The sequence below is a fragment of the Callithrix jacchus genome, chromosome 7 (assembly GCF_049354715.1).
Source record: "Callithrix jacchus isolate 240 chromosome 7, calJac240_pri, whole genome shotgun sequence".
NCBI classification, from domain to species: Eukaryota; Metazoa; Chordata; class Mammalia; order Primates; family Cebidae; genus Callithrix; species Callithrix jacchus.
This window is the reverse complement of record NC_133508.1, coordinates 62,899,626-62,920,166: the sequence shown is the minus strand read 5'-3', so window position 1 is coordinate 62,920,166 and position 20,541 is coordinate 62,899,626. Positions and strand designations below refer to the sequence as shown.

The following is a 20,541-nucleotide window of genomic DNA, read 5'->3' as shown; positions in this document are numbered from 1 at the left end:
CAGCGTCAATGTCTCTGCTCACTTCTCTTTGCTCAATCTGCTCTTCTGCTCTTTTACCTCCAGGAAATCTTCAAGGCCCACTTAAGCTTTCTTCAATCTGCAAATCAGATCCAATTAATCCTAATCCTACCTTGCCACTCATATCCATCATGGCTTATGGTGGATATCCAACATTTGTTTAATATTCTAGTTGGCTATGCATATGATCCTTCCCGCCGCTCGAACATAACTTTCTTGAGGGCAAGGAATGTGTTATTCAGCTGAGTTCAATATTTACTAAGCACTTACTATGACAGGCTCTGAGGACACTGAATAAACTCCAAACAGTTCCTGTTTTTTAGGAGTTAACAGTCAAGTACTCTTGATAATACTGTATTAAATGCTGTTCAGAGACATGGAAAGCAGTAGGAGAACATACTCACAGGTACCTAATCTTGTGAGTTGTATTTAAGTATATTTGTGTTTGTGTGTGTAGGAGTGGTCAGGTGAAGGGAAATATTTAAGCTTTTAAACTACAGCCTCTCATTCTATTCATTGAATTTTTCCTCAAATTTTGAAACTGATTTCAATGAAGTGTCAAAATTTTTTTTTATATTTCTCATTTTGTATTAAAAAAAATGTAACTGCCAAGAAAAACACCTCATGATCATGAAATATCCAAAGTGACCATGATGTATCTATCTAATTCCAACAAATTCACCTGATATTTAAATTTGCCTATGTAGTCTTATCATAGGTAAATGTGCCATAGAAAATGTTGGGCTTTTCCAAACTTTATGAAACCCCAGGATTCTAGGAAACCTACTTTGAGATCCATTAAAAATTCTACTAAAAACCTGGAATTTTAAATGGGTACATATTAAAATGTTCACCAGGCTTGACTACCTCCTTACAGGACTTGAAAGAGGTGAACTAAACATAGCCCAATATATATAATGGCAAAAGCAAGATTGCAGCCTCCATTTATTCCCTCAAAATGAGTGCATTTCAGATGTTTTGGTGTGAAAACTTTTCGAGTCCAAAGAGAAGCTGAGTGAACCTGCTTACCCAGGACTTCTTGGAGAACCCAGTTAAAGACACTCCTACTCTGGCCCAAAATAGAAACCTGGAGTCATCTTTGATTCTTCCCTTTTCTTCAACCCCTACATCCTGTCAGTCACTGATTCCGCTTGATGTTACCTCCTAAAGTCACTTCAATCTGTCCCCTCACATCTCCCTGCTGCCAAGCTGCCTTATGCCAGGTTCCCTCATCATCTTTCACTAGAATTTCTCCAACAGTCCGCTGGACCTTTCCTCTCTCCAGGATGCCAATCTTCCACATGGCCTAAGTTGCAAACCTGACCACATCACATCCCAATTAAGGCTGGGCACAGTGGCTCACGCCTGTAATCACAGCACTTTGGGAGGCTGAGGAAGGTGGAACATCTGAGGTCAGGAGTTTGAGACCAGCCTGCCCAACGTGGTGCAACCCCGTCTCTATGAAAAATACAAAAATTAGCCAGATGTGGTGAAAGGTGCCTGTAATCTCAGCTACTCAGAAGGCTGAGGCAGAAGAATCACTTGAACCCGGGAGGTGGAGGTTGCAGTGAGCCAAGATCACGCCATTGCACTCCAGCCTGGGCAACAAGAGTGAAACTCTGTCTCAAAAGAAAAATAAAATGAAAATTTAAAAATGCTGTTAAAAGATGCCCACCACCTACCTAAAGAATAAAAGCTAACTAATTGATAGATAAGGCCCTCTCGTTGCCTGGAATGCCCAGGTCTCCACTTACCAACTTAAAGTGACTACTTCGGCAGTATCAAACTGCTTGCAGCACCACGTTCAAACTATGCTGTTTCATGTCTCCATGTTCCCACTCATGCTGTTCCTCCTATCTGGAATCCAATATATCCTATCCAGCTCCTCTTCTTTGCCTGGCTAACTCCTCTCCTTCTAGGTTCAGGATCTCCAGAAATCTTTTACCTTCCTTCCTCCCATCAGGATACTGTGGGCACTGCTCTCACAGTAATGTGCTCAAACTCCCTACTGTATTTTTGTCCTCTCAGCAAGGCTCAAAAGCTCTGACTGGGTCTCATTCTTCTTGTATCCCTAACACTGAGCAACTTGTATGGCAGAGAACAAGATAAATGTTGGCTAAATTCCAGAGATTCCATCATTAAGTTCTACCCACCGTGTCCCAAGGATTCCTGCTCACCTGTACTTGTAAGCGCAACTGATCCATGTTCTGCTGCTGCTTCTCCACAATCTGAAAGGCAAAGTTATCAAGGAAGGCTGCAAGCACAAGGCTGATGGTGAGGTCAGAGGGCAAGGGGGCTATACTAGGACATGTGGTCTGGCTATTAGCTCATTAACAGTGATTAGTGAACTCTACCTACAGAAATATAAATCAGACTCTCAATTGAGGTAACTAGCTTCACAGGACTGTGCTCCAATCACAAAGGTTTATACAGGAATATAGTGTGGACGCATGACCACTACTGGTGGAAAGGGGACTCTCATTCTAATGACTGTAGGCCAGTGGAATCAACTTTATATATAGCCAGTGCAAACTTGTTTTTTGGTACAAGGACATGCTTCATCAGTTTAATGAAGCTTGCCATTTCCAGGGCTATGATGCTTTTGTTATTTACATCTCTGGTTATAATGATTATCCAAGGAGGGACCCTAAACAGGCCTGGTTTCTTGTCTTTTAAAGACTGCAGGTATTATTTGTATCATTTCTGGGTGTTCTTTTTTCACTAACCTGCGATCAGTTTCACCAGCCGGGACCTGGCTCCCTCGTCTTTGCTGGATTAAGAAACAAGGCCATCTCACTGGTTAGAACTCTGCTCAATTCAAGGCTTTGTGTATGGGCCTAAGCCATGAGTAAAGTACACCAAACTTTACTGCACCATTTTGGATCATCTAGTCTGGATATTCAGAGGCATATTACCCCTCCTCTTTTGCTGTATTCTAAATGAGTAAAGTTTGCCTCTTATAATGATGACTATCTAAATATAAATTACTATATAGGATGACTTCTCAGAAAAGAAAGAAAAGCTCTTGGTAACAAATCCTAGGTAGCTCAAGGCCAAGAATTCATGTCTCCCTCCCAATATACAATCTTCTCTTTCCTCCCAGCCTATTTTCCATTACAGCCTGGACACCCTCAGTCACCTTTTGAAGCGAATCACATTGCTTCTGCCAGGACTCTATTTCCACGTCTGGACCTTCTCCACTGGTCTCCTCCACAGACTGCTTATCTTGAAGGCTGAAAGACAGTGGCCTCTTCAAGAACTCTGGAGTTAGAGACAAGTGGCTTTGATTCTAGGTTCTGTTATTTATTGCACATTTTGAGGTAAGACACTTAGTCCCCTCCAAGCTGTAGCTGGGGATAATACTTAGGTCTGTTGTAATATAAGGAATGCCACACAAAAGCTGCCAGTATATGTTAGTTCTCTTCCCTAGGGGCCAGAATCTACACAATGTGACACCAATTCTCTACCCACCCAAGGCTCTTGCATGCTGTTTCGATATTCAAAAAATAAATATTTATCCCATGTATTTAGGTTGTAAGTCATTTTTGTATATTGCAGGAAGTTTGGAAAATACAAAAGCTCCTGTTTTCTTGGCACACACAGTCTGGGGCAAAGCTAACTTTGTCCCCTAACCCCACTTCTGACTCCAACCAGTGGTTTCGTCCAGTGGGTCCCTACAATTACTTACAGCAAAGCCCATCTGCTGAGATAATCAACAGGGACACTGTGGCTAAATATGGGATGAGAAATCCAATCCATCCCATTAGAAACTGGATTTGGTCCAAGAGGCTGCTGAAATAAACCATTATTTTCAGAAACTGCTATTAATATGGAGGAGGCTCCCAAGACACCCTGAGAGCACATTATGGCATCTTGTCTGGTTCTCAGAACCTGTCATGGTAATGGAGAACAATCTCTAGGGCTGAGGAGAAACAGATGTTCCTGGTAGCCTTTAGCTTACATGGCTCAAAATGTGGATAACTCTCAGTTCTTATTACTAGGACCCACTTTTAAAAGTATACAGATACCTCATTTCCCAGTTTATAAAGTCCTTTCATGTATTCAACACATACGTACTAAGAAGTACTGTCAGGCACTGGATTAGATCCTTACAAAGGCTGTGAAGATAAGCCCCCACTGCATCCCTACTGCATGCTAAAGACATATTCCTTTCCCATACAAGCAGCTTCCTATAAGCAGCTTTCTTATTACTCACAGTCCAAAGAAAACAAAGCTCAGAGAAGTAAAATGATTTTCCCAAATCACCCAAAGCCACACAGGTATGTGAGCAGGGTGGCTATGACCAAAAACTAACTCTCCACTCCTTCCCTCAATCCCACAGGGTTATTTACCTATGTCTAGTGGAGGAGAATTCTGCTTCTCTCTGCCTCAGGCTTTCCAGTTGAATCTCCTTCTCTCTGCAGATTGCCTGGGTCTCCTCCAGCAAACTCTCCAGCTCAGTCACTTTCTCTTGTAGCTCTGTGCTCTTCAACTCACAGTCCTTAAGCTGAGAGATAGGATTCCATGTTTAGGTCAAATAAACCCAGGAAGACTCTCTCTGGATACCTCAAAAAATTTGCAGTCCAGGTGCAAATCTGACAAATGTGAATCTGGACATGACTACTTTGAGATTCTCCTCTCAGGAAGTCACAGGATAACTGCATACAGCAGATGATGAAAAAGTTCCCCTGCCTGGCCACTCCCTGATACCCCAGGCATGCCAAGACATTGCTGTTACCTGTTGGCTCTGCTTCTGATGGTCTTCCAGCGTGGGCAAGTCAGCCAGGTAGCGCTCCAAGGTCTCAATACGCTGCTGCTTCTCCCGGTTCTGCTCTGATTCCTTCTGACATTTCTTTTTCAAATTATTGATATGTTTATCACGACCTTTGACCTAGGGAAAAAAATGTCAAACATATGTCTTCACCATTCACTCCTCTAGAACTTCTTCCACAAGAAAAGGGCATGGAAGCTCTGCTCTCAGGATGCTCCTGGACCTCACTCTTTAGATTTGGCTGGTCCTGAATTGTACTCTTGTATCCTGCCCCCACCTTGTTTTAAATGAGAACATAAGATACAGAGGGGCTTATGAGTGGCTGACAAAGTTCTATTTGACTCTATTTCACCCTTGTTGCCTTGGCTGGAGTGCAATGGCACGATCTTGGCTCACTGTAACCTCCACCTCCCAGGTTCAAATGATTCTCTTGCCTCAACTTCCCTAGTAGCTGGGATTACAGGCACCTGCCACCACAGCCAGCTAAATTTTTTATTTTTAGTAGAGACAAGATTTCGCCATGTTGGCCAGGCCAGTCTCAAACTCCTAACCTCAGGTGATCCACCCATCTCGGCGTCCTAAAGTGCTGGAATTATAGGCATGAGCCACTACGTCCGGCTCTGAATTGTATCCCTTATAATAAAACTGTAATCATAACTATAGTACTTTCCTGAGTTCTGTGAGTAGTTCTGGGAATTATTAAACCTAAAGGGGTCATAGAAGCTCACAGATCTGCAGCCAGTTGGTCAGAAATATGGGTGGCATGAAGACCCCAGAATTTGCAGTTGGCATCTGAAGTAAACACAGTTTTGTTGAGAACTGTGCCCTTAAATCTGTGGGGTCTCACACTAACTCCAGTTGGTCTGCATCTGTATTGGACTGCAGAAGTATATAACTTTCCAATAGACATATAACCAGTCTGGTCTGTTCTGGAGAGAAAGATAACATATTATTCCCTAAATACCATACATGATATAAAGCCATGCAATCAACTGGAAAGACTAATGAAACTTGAGAGGAAGAGCTATGTGTGTTTGCTAATTATTATATCCTAAACACATGGTACATTGTCTGGCACAGAGCAGGTATTCAATAAAGATTTGAACAGAGGCTTTTTCTTCATCATTATGGTGCTTTGTTTTATTTTGTTTGCTTATGTACAAGGAAGCTGAGGGAAGCAAGAGAAAACAGAAAAAGTAATACAGATCTACTAAATGTCAAAGAGGCGGCACAGGCCTTATTTAATCCAAAGATATAACAGAACTAAGAAAGTTCCCTGAAAATCAGCGAAAAGCTTTATCCTAGGTCCAATCTGTACTCTTAAATCTCTGAACCAGTGATTTTCACACTTCAATATGTATCAGAATCACCTGATTTATGGAAAATGATAAACTGACCATAAATGTTCATCTCTTCTCCCTTCCAAAAACATCTTTAAAACAACAGAAAGAAAATAAAAAATTAACTGAGAAACAACAGGGGAGGAAACAAAAGTTTAGGAAAAAAAATTTTTTTTTTTGAGACAGGGTTTCGCTCTGTCACCCATGCTGGAGTGCAGTGACAAAGCCCACTGCTGCCTTGACCTCCTGGGCTCAAGTGATCCTCCCACCTCAGCCTCCTGAGTAGCTGAGACTAAAGGAGTATGCCGCCACACCCAGCTAATTAAAAAAAATTTTTTTTGAGACAGAGTTTTGCTCTTGCTGCCCAGGCTGGTGTGCAGTGGCGTGATCTCAGCTCACTGCAACCTCTGCCCCAGGCTCAAGTGATTCTCCTGCCTCAGCCTCCTGAGTAGCTGAGATTACAGGCGTCTGCCACCACGCCCAGCTAATTTTTTGTATTATTAGTAGGGATGGGGTATTGCTACGTTGGCCAGGCTGGTCTTGAACTCCTGACCTCAGGTGATCCACCCAGCTTGGCTTCCCAAAGTGCTGGGATTACAGGCATGAGCCACCATGCCTGGCTTAAAATTTTTTTATGGAGATGGAGTCTTGCCATGTTGCCCAGGCTATTCTTTAACTAGGCTCAAGCAATCCTCCTGCCTTGGTCTCCCAAAGTGCCAGGATTAACAGGAGTGAGCAACCATGCCCAGCCTATAAAAGACTTTAATGCGGCCAGGCACGGTAGCTCACACCTGTAATCCCGGCACTTTGGGAGGCCGAGGCAGGTGAATCACAAGGTCAGGAGTTCGAGACCACCAGCCTGCCAATATAGTAAAACCCCGTTTCTACTAAAAACACAAAAATTAGCTGGGCATGGTGGCATGCGCCTGTAGTCCCAGCTACTTGGGAGGCTGAGGCAGGAGAATCGCTTGATCTCAGAAGGTGGAGGTTGCAGTGAGCCAAGATTGCACCACTGCACTCCAGCCTGGGTGACAGAGCGAGACTCATCTCAAAAAAAAAAAAAAAAGACAAAGAAAAAGAAAAAAAAGAAAGGCTTTAATGTTTCCAAAAGATAAAAGTTAACAGGGAGATAAATCGCTTGGGGCAGAAAAGTTGCAATCTGCAGTGTTTACAGACAATGTGGAAGAAAATCTGCTCCTCCCAACTCCCAAAAGCCTCTGAACTTAAGTACCAGCTCACTATGGAGGCAAGTATCAACCACAGATCTGAAAAATAGGGAATTCCCCAGAAATCTATATACAAGTTAGCTAGATATCAGCCTGGGCTTCCCTAACTTCCCTATCAGGAGACTATTTGCTGGATAAATCAATGAGAGATTCCAGACGCAAGAATACTAGTCATAGCAGAGAGGGTGAAGCATTGGGATGAAAACAAGTATAAGTAAAAATCTATGTACATGGCCGGGGGTAGTGGCTCATGCCTGTAATCCCATCACTTTGAGAGGCTGAGGTAGGTAACTTGAGGCCAGAAGTTCGAGACCAGCCTGGCCAACATGGCAAAACTCCATCACTACAAAAGATACAAAAATTAGGCCGGCGCAGTGGCTCAACCCTCTAATCCAAGCACTATGGGAGGTCGAGGTGGTGGATCACCTGAGGTCAGGAGCTCAAGACCAGCCTGGCCAACACAGTGAAATCCCATCTCTACTAAAAATACAAAAATTAGCCAGGTGTTGTGGGTGGTGGGCGCCTGTAATCCCAGCTACTCAGGAGGCTGAGGCGCAAGAGAATTGCTTGAACCGGGGAGGCGGAGGCTGCAGTGCCACTGTACTCCAGCCATTCCAGAGTCTCCAGTGAGACTCTGTCTCAACAACAACAACAAAAAACAAAAAAACACTATATATAGAACTGTGGGGGACTTTAAGCCCAATCACCGCCTCAGCACCGAGAATCCAAAGGCTAAAAGCATTCCTGCCTCCAGCCACTCCATCGGGCAGCAGGTTGAAGATTCTTCTCTAGAGAGTGAGAGAAGACATCCAGATAATGACATTTGAGGATTCCCAAGTGAAAGGGATAGTCTAAGTCTGATCCTATAGTGAAGTCCAAGAGGTAACCACCATGAACCCAGAGCTTTCATCCAGCTTTTAAGCTGTCTTTTTTTTCTTTCTTTCTAAAGAAGAATTAAGCTTTTAAATGCCTTTTTTTTTTTTTTGAGAGAGAGAGTCTCGCTCTTGCTCCAAGGCTGGAGTGCAGTGGTGCAATCTCAGCTCACTGCAAGCTCCATCTCCCAGGTCCAAGCAATTCTCCTACCTCAGCCTCCCAAGTAACTGGGATTACAGGTGCCTGCCACCATGCCCAGCTGATTTTTTAATATTTTATTAGAGATGGGGTTTCACCATGTTGGCCAGGCTGGTCTCAAACTCCTGACTTCAGGTGTTCTGCCCGCTTTGGCCTCCCAAAGTGCTGGGATTACAGGTGTGAGTTACTGAACCTGGCCTGCTTCCTTCTTAAATATGACTGCCCATCCATTCAATAATCACCAAGCCTCTAACATGAAAGTCACCAAAACAGAAAAAAAGGACCTTAAGAAAACAAGAAATACTATAAACAGATGTAAACATCCAAAATAACTACAATCAATATTGTCAGAGATACTGTATCCATGAAACAAAAACAGACGTCTAAAATTCAAAAAAACTGCAGGAAAAGCATACTATTCAGAAATACGGCTGTCCCTTGGCATGCACAGGGCACTGGTTCTAGGACCACCTTTGTATATCCTAATCTACTCAAACTTGAGTCCTATAGCTGGTCCAGTAGAAACTGCATATATATCAGCCTTCCATATAATTTGGTTTTGCATCTCTTGAATACTTGATTTTTGATCCGAATTTGGTTGAAAAAAAAAAATACACACACGAGTGGAACTGTGCAGTTTAAATGTATTGTTCCAAGGTCAATCATACATTATCAGGGGAAAGAAAAGAGCTCAGGATAGATACTATTGTGGGGTTGTGCTGGGGCACAGAACTAATTATTTATTTTTGAGACAAGGTCTTGCTGTCACCCAGGGTGGAGTATAACTGTGAGATCATGGCTTACTGCAGCCTTGACCTTTTGGGCTCCAGTGATTCTCCCACTTCAGTCTCCTGAATAGGAGGAGGCTTTTTCCTTTACAAAAGTAACATTTTTTTTTTTTTTTGAGACAGAATCTCACTCACTCTGTCACCCAGACTGAAATGCAGTGGTGCAATCTCGGCTCACTGCAAATTAAAAAAAAAAATTTGTAGCTTTTGACACTTGGGAGCCATCCAACCCAGTCACTTCCAGGCCTCTGCCATCCTGCCCCTTCACTTCCCAGGAACTGGCCCAGTTCCAAGTCACCCAGCGAGCCTCTGGGAATCCTGGCTACAAGCTGGCTTTAATCTTGACAGCCATGTCGCAGCCAGAGACTACTGCTGCTTTGAAATGTATAGAAACCCTGATGAACAGAGGAGCAATAGTGACGGACTTGGAAAAACTGGGCAAACAAGCACTTTCTCATAAGATCTCCACCCACAGTCAATGGTACAGCAGAGGTGGGTACTTCTTGGTGAATTTTTATACACCAACCACAACTGTTGAAAGCATGATGGAGCACTTGTCTAGAGATGTAGATATGATTAGATGGAATATTGTAAAACACCCCAGGAACTAAAAGAATGGGAAGAGATAGTCATAGTCTTACTTGAAGAAAAACTATATTCCACAAAGAAGCAGCAGTGAGGGCCAGGCAGTGGCTCATGTCTGTAACTCCAGCACTTTGGGAGGCCAAAGTCACCTGAGGCCAGGAGTTCGACTAGCCTGGCCAACAAGGTGAAACCCCATCTCTACTAAAAGTACAAACTTTAGCTCAGTGTGGTAGCATGCACCTATAATCCCAGCTAAGTTACAAGAATCACTTGAGCCAGGGAGGAGGAAGTTGAAGTGAGATTCACTATATTTTAGCCTCATATTTAATTCCTTCATAATTGAGCAACATGGATGAGAAGTAATAGTTTACAAGCTTGGCTTTTACTTAAGAGAGTGTTGCAGGTGCTATTTGATTTTTCTAAGATACTTTAAGTTCATGCTCCCCGCCTTTGCTGCAAGAGGTGGGGAACTGCTCACTGACAAGCTTCTCTGCAATCTGTGGTACCAGTGGATCTTTCTTGCTTTTGTATTCATTAATGTCATTTCTTTGTCAACGAAGACTTTTCCCCTTACAATAGTAACACCCTTTATTTATTTTTTTTTTGAGAAAAGAATCTTACTCACTTTGTTGCCCAGACTGTAGTGCAGTTGTGCGATTTCAGCTCACTGCAACATCTACCTCCTGGGTTCAAGTGACTCTCCTGCCCCAGCCTCCCAAGTAGCTGGGATTACAGGTGCCCACCACCATACCCAGCTAATTTTTGTATTTTTTTTTTAAAGTAGAGACAGTGTTTCACCATGTTGGCCAGGCTGGTCTTGAACTCCTGAACTCAAGTTATTCACCTGCCTTGGCCTCCCAATATGCTGGGATTACAGGAATGAGCCACTGTGTCCAGCCAGTAACACCATTTTGAAGAGTAAAACTTACAATACCACCTGGGATTATAAACTAGTCATTCAGACTGTATAACCATTCAAAAATAAAAATTGAAAACCAATGTATTATATGGGCAACTTTTGCTTTCAGTAATAAACTTGATTTTGCGGGGGAGAAAAAATGTTGCCTTTTTTTTTTTTTTTTGAGACAGTTTCGCTCGTTACCCAGGCTGGAGTGCAATGGCGCAATCTCGGCTCACCGCAACCTCCGCCTCATGGGTTCAAGCAATTCTCCTGCCTCAGCCTCCCAAGTAGCTGGGACTACAGTCGCACGCCACCATGCCCAGCTAATTTTTGTATTTTTTTTAGTAGAGACGGGGTTTCACCATGTTGACCAGGATGGTCTTGATCTCTTGACCTAGTGATCCACCCGCCTCGGCCTCCCAAAGTGCTGGGATTACAGGCTTGAGCCACCGCGCCTGGCCCTCTCTTTTTTTAAGAGAAGAGGTCTCACTATGTTGCCCAAGCTTGTCTTAAACTCCTGAGCTCAAGCAACCCTCTTGCCACCGTCTCCCAAAGTGCTGGGTTTATATGTATGAGCCAATATATATTTTTTTAAATTTTTTCATTTGTTTTTACAACTACTAATTTTATTATAAACCTATTGGTATTTAATTACTTAACTTAGATATATAAATTATTTTTATTTTCTTTTAACTCACTGACTTTTTTTTTGAGATGAAGTTTCACCCTTATTGTTCACTGCAACCTCCACCTCACGGATTCAAGCAATTCTCCTACCTCAGCCTCCCGAGTAGCTGGGATTACAGGCATGCACCACCATACCCAGCTAATTTTGTATTTTTACTAGAGATGGGGTTTCTCCATGTTGGTCAGGCTGGTCTTGAACTCCCAACCTCAGGTGATCCACTCACCTCAGACTCCCAAAATGCTGGGATTACAGGCATGAGCCACCACACCCAGCCTAACTTAACTTGAAATTTTCTTTTTTAACAAATCTTCTTAAATTCTTCCTGTACCAACAACATCAGCATCACCTGAGAGCTTGTTGGAAATGCAGGATCCAGCTGGGTGCAGTGGGTCACATCTATAATCCCAGAAATTTAGGAGGCTGAGGTGAGTGGATCACCTGAGGTCAGGCGTTCAAGACCAGCCTGGCCAATATGGTGAAACCTCATCTCTACTAAAATTACAAAAATTAGCCAGGTGTGGTGGCAAGTGCCTGTAATCCCAACTACTTGGGAGACTGGTCACCAGAGCAAGACTCTGTCATGAAAGAAAGGAAAGGAAAGGGCAAGGGGAAGGGGGAAATGCAGGATCTCAGGCCCTCTCCTAGAACTACTGAATTTGATCTACATTTTTTTTAATTTGAGACTTAGTCTCAATTTTAAAATTGAGTCTAAGTCTCTTTACCCGGGGTGGAGTGCAATGGTGCAATCTCAGCTCAATGCAACCTCCACCTCCCGGGTTCACGCAATTTTCCTGCCTCAGCCTTCTGAGTAGCTAGCTGGGATTATAGGCACACATCACCACACCTGGCTAATTCTTTGTATTTTTAGTAGAGATGGGTTTCACTGTGTTAGCCAGACTGATCTCAAATACCTGACCTCGTGATTCACCTGCCTTGGTCTTCCGAAGTGCTGGGATTATAGGTGTGAGCCACCATGCCTGGCCTGATAAACATTTTTAACAAGATCCCCAAGTGATTTTGAAACACTCAAGTTTGAGAAGTATTGCTCTAGTTGTTTTGATACAAGTGGTCCAGAGCTAATCATTATTAAACTGGTCCTCCAAAAATACATGCTTTAGAGCAAGCCGTGAATTGGGAGGTACCCATAAAACTGAAGAATTTTAAACCTAAGGCAATTCTAAGAGTACTGGCAAAAATAAACATCCAAACTAGCTGTGCACATGGAATTTTTCTCTACTTTTTAGGTAGGATGAGAAACCAGACTGAATGATATAAATATACCACAGGTATTTAAACATCTTGCAACAGTGTCATCTGGTATGAGTGCTCAGGTTGGGTTTCTACCCAGACCAGCTGGTGGCACATTGCATAGCACAACCTGGGACAGTGAGGGATCATACAACCTTCCCTGACTGTTGTGGTTTTGTGGAGATGAAGCAAAAAGCGGGGAGGGAGAACTGCATTTCTAGCAAAAAGGAGATCCTCACTGATTCTGTGTGAGAAGCCAGTGGAGGATCTTATCCAATTGTCTCTTCTTAGTTCCAGGAATGGGGCCCAGAAACAGCTTAGGCTTTAGAGTAGACAGCTGACTGAACTCCTTTGTGAATTAGAGCTATCAGCTACTCAGCTCACCCTTTCTTCCTGTTTCTTCGCTTCCTCAGAATGCTTCTGCAATGCCACTTTGAGTGACTCTCTGATGAGCTGGACTTCAACTTCAGAAGCAGAGAGTTTCTTTTCAAGCTCAATCCTGTCTTTGCTCAAGGCTTCTGTCTTCTGTGCAAACTGAGCACGTAAGAAAGTGTTTTCTCGCTGCAATTCCTGCCAGAAAAATTCTCAATATGTAACTGTTCTTTACCCTTACAGTCTCATGTACTTTACTTATTCCCAGCATACTTCATGGTCAAATATCATTTTTCTCGAAGAATTTCATCAAGAAGTGCTTCTCAACTGGGTCTTAAGGTTAACAGCATCAGCATTACCTGATGCTGAAATTTGTTAGCAATGCAATTCTTAAGCCTAACTCCTAGGCCCACCAAATCAGAAATTGTAGGGATGGGTCCCAATAATCTGTGTTTTAACAAGCCCTCCAGGTATTCTGATGCACGCTCACATTTGAGAACCACTGCCTTAAAACAATACCTAAGCCATTATATACTGGAACGAACCCAGGACAAGACACCAGAAGACCTGGGCTCAAAGCCTGGCTTCTCTCCACTCATTCTCTATATAATCTTAGGCAAGGTCTTCCTCTTTCTCGGGCTTCAATTCTTTCATCAGTAAATTCAAAGAATTAACTAGATTTCATCGAAGGCACTTCCCACTCTTAACATTCTGATTCCAAGGCAGGATAATGCCTTAATTAGGTAGCAAAGCCAGTGCTATAACCTATCAAATACCCAACATTCAAATGCCCAAATTACAGAAGCTTGGTCAACAAAGTAGGCTTCTTTTCAAGCTCTCAACCCCCATAACCATTGATCTCAGTGAGAAATTTATGATTTTTTTTCAGCTGCTCCTAGACGTGGAGGATAAAAATGAGAATGGCAGGCTGGGCGTGGTGGCTCACGCCTGTAATCCCAGCACTTTGGGAGGCTGAGGAGGGTAGATCACCAGAGGTCAGGACTTCGAGACCAGCCTGGCCAATATGTTAAAACACTGCCTCTATGAAAAATACAAAAATTAGCTGGGTGTGGTGGCAGGCACCTATAATCCTAGCTATTTGGGAGGCTGAGGCAGGAGAATCACTTGAACCTGGGAAGTGCAGGTGAGCTGAGATTGTGCCACTGTACCCCAGCTTGGGCAACAGAGCAGGAGGGAAAAAAAAAGAGAGAATGGCTCTAAATCCCTCATTACCTTTGCCTCTCTCTTCTTTTGGCCAGGGCTAGCAGATTAAGACTTCTCATAACATGGTTCAACTCTAGGACCTTACTATCGACCTTTTTCCCAAGTATGTCTTGACACCTAGGCATCTAGACTTTCACATGGTTCTTAGCCTTTTCTCCACCCACAAGGGCATGATAAAAGGTGCTTTATAATTAGCATGTTTACTCTTTCAGGGCAGGGACTGATCTCTTTTGTATCTCCTAGATACCTAAGGGTGCCAAGCACAGGGAAGACACTGAGTTATGACAAAAAGAATGCCATCCTGATTGCCAATACTTACCTGTAGCCTTAGCAAGCAGACATCACCAAAGGGGGCAGGGCGGCCCAAGAGGGCACTGTGGACTTGCAGTTCACTCTCTCGCACTTTCTGCTCCAGCTGAGAGATGTGTTTCCTCTGCCTGCACAAGACAGAAGAATCAGGTCAGGGTCCTAATGCTAACCCCTCACAATATGAGCCCCTACTAAGTACAATCCCTATTATGTAAGCAAGATCTTAGATTCTAGATATCAGTACTTTCTGAAGGAAGGAGAAAGGTAACTGAAGGAAAATGAGGAAAATATCAGCTGCAATGAACTGGCTACCTCCTTTAGGCACTCCTTAGAGTCCCCGAAGAAATACCTAACTGGCCTATCACATTAGATGTACGACTAGGCTGCTTATCAACCCACCTCTACCATGAGGCAAGACAGGGGCCTACACAGAGGAGGAATGCTTTGTCCTTGGGAAGACTCCATTAGGTGTCTTCAGTGGGGCCTGGGAGAGTAGTCTGGCCCTGTGGTACCCCTTGCCCTCTTACTTGTCAATGAGAAGCTCTTTTTCCTTCAGAAGGTGTTCATTACTGTTCAAGATGCTGATCCACTGTGCTGGCTCTAAGATGGGCAGTGAAGGAGCAAAAGCAGGATGGTGGCAGATGGCTCCGTTCTGAAACTGAAAGGCAAGTGCCACTTTCAGTAGGCCCAGAGGGGCTTGATCTTGACCCATACATGCCTGAAAACACCTGAGCAGTAACCAGCTGGGTCTGTAGTCAAGGCCCACCTTGGCTCAGCCTGATAAGGCCCAATGTTTATGAAATAATTTTAGCTCTGAGGCATGACTGGAAAGAACCTGCCAGGAAGGTTTCTGCCAACTGAACACTCCCTGTTCAAAAAGGCTCTAGTTTCTAAGAAAAGGTCAGTTATCTTTTATTATCTAGCAACAGAGGCAAACCAGGAGCTAGGCTGTCTTCACCAACCAAGGAAGGAAAATATGTCCACTTCCTTCCTTCCTACTCTTCAGCAGCACAAGGATTTTTTTTTTTTTTGAGACAGAGTCTCACTCTGTCACCCAGGTTGGAGGGCAGTGGCATGACCTCGGCTCACTGCAACCTCTGCCTCCTGGGTTCAAGCAATTCCCTGCCTCAGCCTCCCCAGTAGCAGGAATTACAGGCAACTGCCACCATGCCCAGCTAATTTTTGTATTTTTTGTAGAGGCGGGGTTTTTCCATCTTGGCCAGGCTGGTCTTGAACTCCTGACCTGTATGGTGAAACATCATCCCTACTAAAAATACAAAAATGAGCTGGGCATGGTGGCATGCCCCCGTAGTCCCAGCTACTTGGGAGGCTGAGGCAGGAGACTCGCTTGACCCCAGGAGGTGGAGGTTGAAGTGAGCTGAGATTGTGCCACTACACTCCAGTCTGGGCAACAGAGGGAGACTCAGTCTCAAACAAACACACAGGGGTTCAAAGATGGTTTTTATTTATTCATTAACTTTCTAAAAAATATATATTTTTTATATATTTTCTGTTTTTTTTAAAGATGGGGTTTCACCATGATGGCCACGCTGGTTTGAACTCCTGACCTCAGGTGATGCACCCACCTCAGCCTCTCAAAAGTACTAGGATTACAGGTACTTTTTTTTTTTCTTGAGATGGAGTCTCACTGTCACCTAGGCTAGAGTGCAATGGTGCGGTCTTGGCTCACTGTAACCTCTGCCACCCGGGTTCAAGCCATTCTCCCGCCTCAGCCTCCCAAGTAGCTGGGACTAGAGGCACGTGCCACCACACCCGGCTAATTTTTTTATTTTTAGTAGAGATGGAGTTTCGCCATATTGACCAGACTGGTCTTTAACTCCTGACCTCGTGATCCGCCCACCTTGGCCACCCAAAGTGCTGGGATTACAGGCATAACCCACTGCACCCAACCTCAAAGATGGTTTTTAAATCCTAGCTTTACCAATTACCAGCTCTGTGATCTTGGACAGATTACGTAGTCTAAGAACCTGACAAGTTTCTACATTTACCTCCTTGGTATACTATGAAGATTAAATAAAATTCTGTATGTGAAAGTACTTAGCCTAGTGACTTGTACAAATACCTTTTTAGGTTTTCCCTTGTAACCTTCTGCTATTTAGGAGACCCTATCTGGTGCTTAAAACTGACCACCAAACAGATTCAATGACCAACAGGTCACAAGCCTACATTTCCTGTCTACAAACATCTTCCTTCTTTTTACAGCTATTTTCTTTAAAGCCAAAACTCATAGGACAAAAGCTATAAAATTCTAAGAACTATATAGAACCTACAAAATCCAAGGAAAGAAGGACCTCTACCTGCATTTGCTCCATCTGTAAACGGATCAATTCCAGCTGCTGCCGACAAGTGCTGAGTTCACAAGATTGCTCTCGGGGATGCCAAGTGTCAGGACTCGGCTGCCACACTTGAGAGGGCAGAGGCTTGGAGAGCCCAGGAGCAGGCTGGAGTCCCAAAGGAAGGACCCCACTGCTATTAGGATGTGGTCCATTCCGCTCAAACACTGCCCCGCTGCCCGGTGCCTTCTTGGCCTCAGGTAATACTTTGTACAACTCCTTACTTGCATTGGTTCCTGGGTTGTGGAAGTGGACTCGGTGGTGAGGATCTGAATAGAGTGTCTCCATCATTGCCGACTGATTGAGGGTAGATTCCATGCTAGGAATATCAAACTTCCTCACCTCTTCTTGTCTTTCATGGCCCACTGCTGGAAACCAGGACTGCTCAATTCCATTTTCTCCAGTAGTACCAGAGAGATACATGAGATCTCTAGATAGGCCTGGAGAACGTTTCATTGCACCAAGGTCTCCATTTCTTGTCATTCCCACACCTTCAGCCAACCCTGACAAAGGGAGTTTGGAGGAAGAGGGTCCAACAGGTGTAGAATTTGGCTTGGCAGGAGAGGTCCCTAAAGTAGAAGGCATCACATGGGCTGTTGGAATGGTTACGTGGCTTTTGATGGGCTGGAAAGAAGGGCTGCCACTTGAGCTGCAAAAATCTGCGGAGAGAATAGTCTTCCATAAGTCAAAATTGAAGCAGCAAGCTTTCTTGAGTTTGAATGCTATGCCAGAAGCTCTCTGTCCTGAGACCAAGCAGAAAGAGCACTGTCATCAAAAGTATAAGGCAGAAAGACACAGCAACCAAACTGGGAGATGTATGTTCCAGGATCTCAAATGCCATTCACAAAGTACAAAAGGCAATAATGGCTTCACTTTCAACTTAGTCCTTTGTACTAGAATTTTTTAAAATCATGTCAGTCAACAGACAAAGCTGAATACTGAACTTAAAAAAATTTACTTACTTAAGGAAAATGAGTTAGGTCCTACTCATCTGGAAGCTGGACAACTCTCAGTTATATTCCAATCTAATAAAAATATCCTTTCCAAGAGTTGCCAGAATCTTCTTTGACCTCCAAAAGCTCCCCCAGGAAGGTGAGCAATGAGTCCAACTACCTGAAGAATAAAGCAAACTAGAGAGTCTTGCTCAGTATGCAGGACAGAAAGTATGGCATCTGAGGCAGGATTCTGCTCTCTCTCCCATACCCTAGACCTGACTGCCTGGATATGTGAAGTTATTCTTAGTAACTCTCAGGTTTCACTCTAGCACAGTGAGCACTCTCAATTGGGTACACACTGAAATCTTCTATTTTATATTTTGCCTTTTCACTTGCCTCCTTGTGTGTACCCAACCGGGTTTTTTTTTTTTTTTAACTTTTCCTTCAGACTAAATTCATGTTTCCTTCGGCTCTTGCCTGGCCTTGGGAGACAACTGCTTGATTAGCTCTATTGCAGAAGGTTCACATTTTTACCTATTTCCAACTTTCAAGTACTACTCTGAGGGGGAATACTGCAAGCAAACAATAAGGAAAGAATGTGAGGTAACACACTTATTGCTTTCAGCAGGCAGAAAACTGAATAAGGAGACAAGGCACACCAATTTATTCTCTTTTCAATGATGTTCACTACTCCTTCCCAAATCAAGCATATCTTCCATGGACAAGAGTGACTACCAACTTGTTTCTCTTTCTTTTTTCCCCACCAACACATCAGATAATGACAACAGATACCATAATGGTTCCCAGAATTATGTGAGTATAGATCAGCTACTATCTTCTCATTAAACAACTCTTTTTTTTTTTTGAGATGGGGTCTCACTCTGTCACCCAGGCTGGAGCACAATGGCATGACCACAGTTCACTGCAGCCTCGACCTCCCCAGGCTCAGGTGATCTTCCCACCTCAGTTTTTTGTATTTTTAGTAGAGATGGAGCTTCACCATGTTGCTCAGACTGGTCTCGAACTCCCGGACTCAAGCAATCCACCCAAAGTGGTAGGATTACAGGTGTGAGCCACCATGCCTGGCCTTAAGCAACTCTTTAAAAATATGGGCCAGCCACCTCACACCTGTGAGCATGCCTATTATCAAAAAGATGAAAGATAACAAGTTTGGAGAGGATGTAGAGAAAAGGGAACTGAGTATACTGTTGGTGGGAATGCAAATACAGCCACTATGGAAAACAATGGAGTATGTAGGTCCCTCAAAGGATCAAAATGTAGGTACCATATGATCCAGCAATCCACTTTTGGGTATATACCCAAAGGATGTGAAATTAGTATGTCAAAGAGATATTTACAATCCCATGTTTACTGAGCAATTATTCACAATAGCCAAGTTACAGAATCAACTGACAGATAAGGAAACCATGGGTTAACCTGGAGGGTAGTAAGAGTAATAAGCTAGGCACAAAATGACAAATACTGCATGTTTTTACTTATATGTGGAAGCTAACAAAACCCTCAAAACACACACACACACACGCACAAACAAAAAAACCTCAACACATAGAAACGGAGAGAAGAATTATGGTTACTAGAAGCTGGGGAGCAGGGGGAATAGAGAGATGTTGATCAAAGGGTAAAACATTTCAGTTAGATAGGAGGAATAAATACTTTAAAAACAGATGTGCAAGCCTTATATGCATATTATTTAATTTCCTACACTCAAGGTGATCTTGGGGATATATAAAAGACCACACTAAAAACACACACACAACAAAACAAATACCTGAATAAGTTCTGATAACATGCATTAGTCTCTCAGGACCAAGAAATAAATCTCTCAGTTAAAGGACACATTTTCTAATGTCTCACAACTTAAATATAGGACTAGTAAACAAAGTTAAGGCAGACTGGTAGTGATAAAGACTTCCAAGACTAGTAAGCAATACATTTTTTTTTTCTTTTTTGAGACAGAGTTTCACTCTTCTTGCCCAGGTTGGGGTGCAATGGCGCGATCTCAGCTCACCGCAACTTCCACCTTCCAGGTTCAAGCGATTCTCCTGCCTCAGCTTCCCGAGTAGCTGAGATTATAGGCATGTGCCACCATGCCCAGCTAATTTTGTATTTTTAGTAGAGACAGGGTTTCTCCATGTTGATTAGGCTGGTCTTGAACTCCTGACCTCAGGTGATCTACCCGCCTCAGCCTCCCAAAGTACAGGGATTACAAGAGTGAGCCACTGAGCCCGGCACATTTTTTTTTTCTTTTTTGAGACAGAGTCTCACTTGCTCTGTCATCCAGGCTGGAGTGCAGCAGTGTGATCTTGGCTTACTGCAACCTCTGCCTCCCAGGTTCAAGCGACTCTTCTGCCTCAGCCTCTGGAATAGCTGGAATTACAGGAGCCTCCCACCATGCCCAGCTAATTTTTGTATTTTTCACCAATGGTGTTTCACCATGTTGGCCAGGCTGTCTTGGACTCCTAACCTCAAGTAATCCATCTGCCTCGGCTTTTCAAAGTGCTGGGATTACAGTCATGAGCCACTGTGCTTGACCATATGCAATACATTTTAAATCCTCCATAACAGCACCATAGTATCAGTTCTTCCATTTGTCACTGCTCCCATAGTGCAATTACAAAATAGAAGGCTGCTAGGTTGTAGCACATGAGGGGTTGCTACCATGAACTTAGCAACACCTTTTTCCATTCTCC

General features: G+C 43.5%; 1 protein-coding gene and 1 pseudogene across 13 annotated transcripts in view; one reads left to right on the top strand and one right to left on the bottom strand.

Annotated features, from left to right (window-relative positions):
• Positions 1-20,541, bottom strand: part of CEP85 (centrosomal protein 85) — a 48,236-nt gene that overhangs the window by 3,824 nt on the left and 23,871 nt on the right. For 11 of the 13 annotated variants that reach the window (XM_078330798.1, XM_078330797.1, XM_035308223.3 and 8 more), the window contains 8 exons: positions 16,860-17,554; positions 15,069-15,199; positions 14,552-14,669; positions 13,021-13,206; positions 4,757-4,909; positions 4,371-4,525; positions 3,158-3,251; positions 2,196-2,246 (listed from right to left, as the gene is read on the bottom strand). In XM_078330798.1, the coding sequence (XP_078186924.1) occupies positions 2,196-2,246; positions 3,158-3,251; positions 4,371-4,525; positions 4,757-4,909; positions 13,021-13,206; positions 14,552-14,669; positions 15,069-15,199; positions 16,860-17,554 (1,583 nt within the window). The remainder of the gene's footprint in view (positions 1-2,195; positions 2,247-3,157; positions 3,252-4,370; positions 4,526-4,756; positions 4,910-13,020; positions 13,207-14,551; positions 14,670-15,068; positions 15,200-16,859; positions 17,555-20,541) is intronic. The other 2 variants (XM_078330801.1, XM_078330803.1) reach the window with 1 other exon arrangement.
• Positions 7,307-9,893, top strand: LOC103794309 (small ribosomal subunit protein bS6m pseudogene; annotated as a pseudogene).